Source organism: Psammomys obesus, unplaced genomic scaffold, assembly GCF_907164565.1.
Source record: "Psammomys obesus unplaced genomic scaffold, mPsaObe1.curated_primary_1811, whole genome shotgun sequence".
NCBI lineage: Eukaryota > Metazoa > Chordata > Mammalia > Rodentia > Muridae > Psammomys > Psammomys obesus.
Genome location: NW_026596256.1, coordinates 8,926,219 through 8,932,604, shown reverse-complemented (window position 1 = coordinate 8,932,604; position 6,386 = coordinate 8,926,219). Strand labels below are relative to the sequence as shown.

Sequence of the window (6,386 nt, the reverse complement as noted above, 5' to 3'; positions counted from 1 at the left end):
CACACACACACACACACACACACACACACACACACACACACACACACCCCAGAGATGACATAAAAGGACTAAGAGCTCAGCCTGCTCTAACTCCCCTGTTATCCTTGCTGGCAAGGAAGAGGAAACTGAAAAATTGGAAGTGCCAGGTTCACTTGGGCTACTGAGAGAGAGGAGTGCCAACTGGGCAAGATTTTATCTCCAAACAACAAGCTAAAAAAAGGACTAGCGTAAGGACTCCGTGGCAGAAAATTTATCATGCATGCATAAAGTCCTAGGTTCAATTCCCAACACTAAAGAAAAAAAAAAGAGAGAGAGAGAGGAAGAAAACGTGAAACAGATAGGACTACAATCAGGGCAAAGGGACAGAGAATGATAGCAGGAAAGAATCTTACATAATCATATATTATATATAATATATACTGTAACATAATATTACAGAGGCTGACCACAGCCTTACTAAGAAGGCAAGGTAACAAAGACCCGCGGAGAGGAAGGGAGCAGGTCAGCCTAACAGCTGGGGGGACCCAGCCACCAGAAGAAGGAAGTACTCAGGTGCACCTAAAGCAGAAGGTGGGCCAGCCCAGTGAGGCTTGCGACAAAGGGAAACTGGGCAGAAGAGACAGCAAATGCACGGGCAGACAGGCAGGCTTCTGTTAGTCCAGCTCTGGAGTTTGTAGTGTAGGGATGATGAGAACCATGAGTGCTTTATATTTAAATGGCTTACTCTGGAACCTACACAGACAAAAGACCTGTCAAATGCATTGGGTGCGATGACAAAGAAAATGGAGTAAGCCTAGTGCCCTTGCACATGTCATCAAATTTTATTTGACACCACAGGGAGGGTCTCGCCTGGTTTCATGTCGGGATAATCCATCTCACACAACCAGTCTAACAACTTTCCTTGACTCCATGCTTTCTAATTTTAATCTGCTCCTCTGGTTTCCAGGCAGGTATGACACTTATCAGCAAGGTAGCTGATAAGCAATATGCAACAACTTATTTTTATAGTCTTTATAAATCTGTCAATTCATAATTAATATTAAAGTCCTTGGCCCTATGGTGCCCATGATGCTAGACAGAACTGGACATGGATTGTGTTTCCTAACATCTCAATGATAGACACATTCGTCTAATCTCATGTTTGAAAGGAAAATGACGAAAACCATCAGAAAGAGGGTGGCCTGGCTTAGGATCGGACTGCATTTTACCTGATTAACTTGATTCTGCAGAGATGTGAGGAGGCCTTCCCGTTGTTCATCTTGCCCCTTAAGGCAGGTAAGGACCAAGGAGAGGAAAGGTTGCTGACTCAAAAGAGACATACTACAAAGAAAGTATTAACAGAGCTAGTTAGGAAGAATGGCTTGCCTCTGCTACAACAGCTGGTCTTTCCAGTAGACTCACTGTCCTTGTTTGCTTACTACTAGATAAAGGACGGAGTGGGGTGGGGGTGGGGGTAAACCACCAGGACCAAGATTAAAAACCACTGGGAAAGCTTGTAAATGATAATGCTCTATTTATTGCTATGGAAAGTATTCCCAAAGGAACAGAAATCTACAGCATATGTGATAAACCCGCTTTAAATTACCAGGAAAAAGTTTAACTATAGATATGACAAAAAATATAAACGTATGTACAGAATAAAAAAAAAATCAAGAGGTTCCGACAAAACTCTTCTTTAGGAAGCAGACCTCTGTGTATGGCTTGACTATTTTGGAGGCCTGGGGTTCTTTGCTGTATATTTCTCAAAGGCCAACAGCATAGTCTTGGTAAAGATAGGGGTGGGCACAAGGTCTGGGGCCTCCAAAGGTGAAGTTCTTGTGGGAAACAGCTAGTGCCAGGCTCAGACACAGCTCAAGGCCTCCATTGAAAAAGGGGCAAAAATTCTATGTACATTTTTCATGTTAATGAAGTATCTTCCATTAGAGAACAATTGACAAACTGACTGATACAATAAAAAGAAAAATTTTCCTAAAGAGTAACTCTAGGCCAAAATGTCTGAATCAGGAGCTGAATTTCATAGGTAGCCAACAAAGAACAGGTAGTTAATGGTAGTAGTATTAACAGGCAAAGAAACTATTTTTAAATTTTTATACAATGAATAAATTATGACTTTTCTCTTTAAAACTTGAATGTTAAATTTATAGTGTGAATATTCATCAATAATATGATCTATTTTCAAAAGTAATTATTGGAAAGCTTTTCTTGGACATACAATAAATGAGGAAAAATAGTTTTGGCAGTTGTTATGACTAGTTTTAATCAAGAGTCCAGAACAAGGTTCCTACATTTTAGGAAATCAGTAATTACTTCAAAGTGCAGTAGGTCAGAAGTAAGAGCGAGCCTGTGTCAATAGCTTTGCGGTGATTTGGAACACAGGCAGGTACGGGAATTGGCGCACTAAACATTAGTACATGGCCAAAGCCTGGCTTAACAGAGTTTCCTCTTCCACTAACAGCCCCGACCCTGTGGTCTCTGGCTGCAGTGGTGCAGGGCGTGAGGCTTTCTCCGCATCCTGCAGATGCTGGCCTATGTGGAAGGCGTCTGCCAGCGTACCTTTTCTGTTTCTGCCTATCTCTTTCCTTCTTTGAAGATGAACCCAGGTGCTGTCCCTTCTCCAGCTCTTCCCCAGCAGCTTTCAGCACTCTTCCCTGAACGGAGGTTGGTAGCCTGGCGATGAGGGGGGCCACCAGCCACACACCCCTGCGTTCAGAGGAACTAAAATCAGAAATAGGCGTTACACCTGAGAAAGCAGCTGTCTCTGCTCTCACAGCCAACACAGAAAGAAACCCAGCAGTAAGCCACTGGTGTGTGAGACAGACCTCTAATGTTACCACTTCATGTCTGTACTTTCTCCTTTCGCCCAAGACCAGACATTTGCTTACACTGTCTACCCACATCCTTTAACGAATAAAAGGTGCTGCTCTAGGAAAGTATTTTGCATACTAGGCTGTTTTTAGTGACTCTCTCGGGTACTCTCCGATCACTAACCACCTTTCTCACTATGAACATTATACTTTGTAGTCACAGTCATAATATGCAATGCTATTGTGTTCAAGCTAAGAAATAACCGATTTTTAAACCCTGAAGCTCACAATTTGCACTCTGTAACCAAAATGATGATATACAAATCATATGATGAAAAGGATTTTCATGATGAAAAGGATCACTTTATGATTTCATAAGCATACCAAGTTCTGTTATGAATGCAAACTACTATATTTGTACAAAACTGTTAAAGACACATAGAGAGTGCTTCATATTGAATGAATGATCCAGAGGCCGTGATACTATGATTCAAACTTCAGTTTCTCTGTGGCTCTGAGGTATTTAGACCTACGACAAAATAGCTAACATTTTAAGATATCACTTACCCAACCTTTTCCCCTTAACTTGTTTAAAAACAGAAACTGCCCCTTATAAGTAATCATTTTCTTCACATTTCCTGAAGCTTAATGAAAAAATGCATCAAGCTAATGAGGGTTATTGTGGCATATGAAATATTAATGGTAGTCCAACAAAACTATAAAGTAATACCTTAAAAATGTCTTTATTCCATTCTGTCTTGTGCTACCTGTATCAACACTTCCAATACCATTTGGGTTGAAAAGGCTCATGCCAGAATTGGAGGCATTATTATTTAGGTCTGCAGATTGCTGGAACACTTCTATTGTTGCCTTTGCAATATTGTCCAGTAAATTGTTCATTTCGGCCACAGAACCAGAGCTCTAGAGTCAGGAAAAACAAAGCTAGCTCATCTATGTACTCACTACTTGATTCTCAGACATCAATGAATTTTTGCTTTTTTTTTGACTTCATTCATATATGTACTTTCAGTATGTACTCACAGGGTCTTTCAAGCACTGTTTGATCATTAGCTGAAGCTCTAGCCAGGACTGTCTCAACGTCCACTGTTCAAGATTCTGGAGAAAATGCAAAGAATTACACATTAAGAATATTGAGCATATAATAACAGAGCTTTGCAGTAATATTCATACCCAGCAAAAGAACTGGCACGAACTAAGCCTTCCAATCTCATACCTGGTTTAAGATTGATTCATCATGAAGCTTATGTCTCAACTAAATTCATCACTGACTTAAAATACCAATATTTACCTGTAACTATATGCTGTTAGCTACTGACTATATCTATAGCCTAGTCCACTGTGGCGATACAACAATAAAGAAAATTGTAGAATGGAACAAAAGTCAGAATTAAATTCAAGAATGAGAAACAGCAGCAACAAAGTAGTTCATCCTACATTGTGATAAAAGACCTAAACCAAGCCTCTGGCATGTGCTGCTTACCTGCAGAATGCGCTTAATGTGCTGTCTTTGCAGGTTGTCCCCCTCTGCACACTCTTTAATGCCGTGAGGGTAACAGATCAGCTGCAATAATTTCTGTGCTTGTATGTTTGAAAGCACGGGGTCCAATATGAGCTCTTTGTCTGTACATAATCGTTCCGGTTCCTTTAAGCAGTGTTCTCCTACCCATTCCTAAAAACAACCCAGTAGTTAGATGGGCAAACCCTGATTCTATTCTACCTGACTAATGATTACATTCTCAGTTTTCAGATTAAAATGATTATCAGGCTGGCAAAGACAATCACGAAAACAAATTAAAGGAAAAATAGGGGGGGAAAGGTTTGCATGTATGTATATTTTGATTCATTTGTCCTTGTTTTTTTTTTTTGTTTGTTTGTTTTTTTGTTTTTTTGTTTTGAGACAAGGTCTCAGTATTGCAGGATGGTCTCCAAGTCACTATAAGGTCAAAAACAACACTGAAGTAGTGATTCTCTAATTCTTGTGCTCTGTCCAGCATTGGGATGGTAAGCCTAAATTTAATGCCATCTCTTCCTACCAGAGCTCCCTGCATGCTCAGTAAGCACTCTATCAAATAGGCTACATTGCCAGCTAATGGGAAAAGTTTCAAAACAGAATTCTAACATTCTGACATCTTAAAAATACAAATGAGAGAAGGGGCTTGAATTAAAGCAAAAAACATTTGAGCATATGGGAGAGGGAGTTAAATTTGGGGATTTTATTTAATAAGGACTTACTCTAAGGTACTATTTTGTAATGAGGTGTTTTTGATTATTTGTTTTTACTTAATATATGACAATTTTTATCTAAACATCATTTTTATCGTTTTTATGGGACATATTTTGCTAAACAAGTAGAACAGTATATAAGTATTTAGAAGGTTATTTTTCTTTTGACATTAGCATTTTTCTTTACCACTTTTGTCTTTTATTAAACGTAATCAAGGAAATGTCATCATCAGCGTTCAACTTCAAATAAAGTCTCTTTTACCACTATATCAGTTGCTCAGCACAGATTATTCATTGACATCACTGGGGACTCATACAATTCCATGCTCCATTTTAGCCACATTAAATCAAACTCAGACAAAAATACCCAGACACTCATGCATTGCTATTCTGGGTTTTTACATTATTTATTTTCTGACTAAATGATTTATGGGTTTTTGTTGTTGTTGTTTTGTTTCTTTCTTTGTTTGGATACTGGCACTGAAAGGTAGGCCAAGAGCCTCCCATAGGAGTTGGAGCAGACCCTTTTGGGGCACTAAATGTGGCTAGTGCCATCTAGCTCCAGGCATCTAGAACCATGAACAGTGATGCCCCTGTGTGCTCATAGCTGGGGATATGAATCTATGAATACATAGATATGAATACATAGATGGTACAGACTGCCATCAATAACTGTGGAGCAGTTAAACTTCCCACAGTCAGAGCAAACCTAAATAATCATGTGTCTAACATAAACTACAAAATATGCAATATTTGATACTTTATAAAAGAAACTGTTTTTGAAAGTATGGAGAGATAATCAGAAAATACTGAAGCTGGTCATTGAACAGCACCAGACAGAGCAAAGACGATGGGCGGGGATGAGCTACTGTGTATGTTTTTGTCTGAGCATCGGCTTTTGGATATATGTTCATAGACATTAGTTGGGGGTGGGGGGGAACCAAACCAAGTACAAACAAAAGCAAATAAAGGGGACTCTAATATTAAAGACAGAACATGTTCACTCTAAGTGAGACAATTACAAAACATTTTCCTTTCTTTTTCCTTTTCTCTATTTCTCTAAATAATGTTTGAATACATTTATCTTAAACCCGTCAGAGAAATGAAACTGCAAACCAATCTTAAGCTTCTTAGGAGGCCTTTTTTCTACTGGTATGTGTATAACAACTCTGAAATTACGTTAGGTGCTCTTTGGAGAACAAGGTTTTTATCTTGCAAGAATGTCACACTAATATGAAATGGTAAAGGAAAAGATTAGAACAGAACCACAATTATCAACATGAATTCATAACCACACACACACACACACACACACACACACACACACACACACACACA

The 6,386-nt window shown here is 39.1% G+C and overlaps 2 protein-coding genes across 2 annotated transcripts in view; one reads left to right on the top strand and one right to left on the bottom strand.

Annotated features, from left to right (window-relative positions):
• Positions 1-6,386, bottom strand: part of Med12l (mediator complex subunit 12L) — a 301,905-nt gene that overhangs the window by 43,384 nt on the left and 252,135 nt on the right. The window contains exons 27-31 of the mRNA XM_055596727.1: positions 4,306-4,494; positions 3,846-3,920; positions 3,535-3,725; positions 2,554-2,715; positions 1,209-1,320 (exon numbers count right to left, since the gene is read on the bottom strand). Of these exons, the coding sequence (XP_055452702.1) occupies positions 1,209-1,320; positions 2,554-2,715; positions 3,535-3,725; positions 3,846-3,920; positions 4,306-4,494 (729 nt within the window). The remainder of the gene's footprint in view (positions 1-1,208; positions 1,321-2,553; positions 2,716-3,534; positions 3,726-3,845; positions 3,921-4,305; positions 4,495-6,386) is intronic.
• P2ry12 (purinergic receptor P2Y12) overlaps positions 1-6,386 on the top strand; it is a 44,663-nt gene that overhangs the window by 3,455 nt on the left and 34,822 nt on the right. The gene's annotated exons all lie outside the window — the stretch shown is intronic.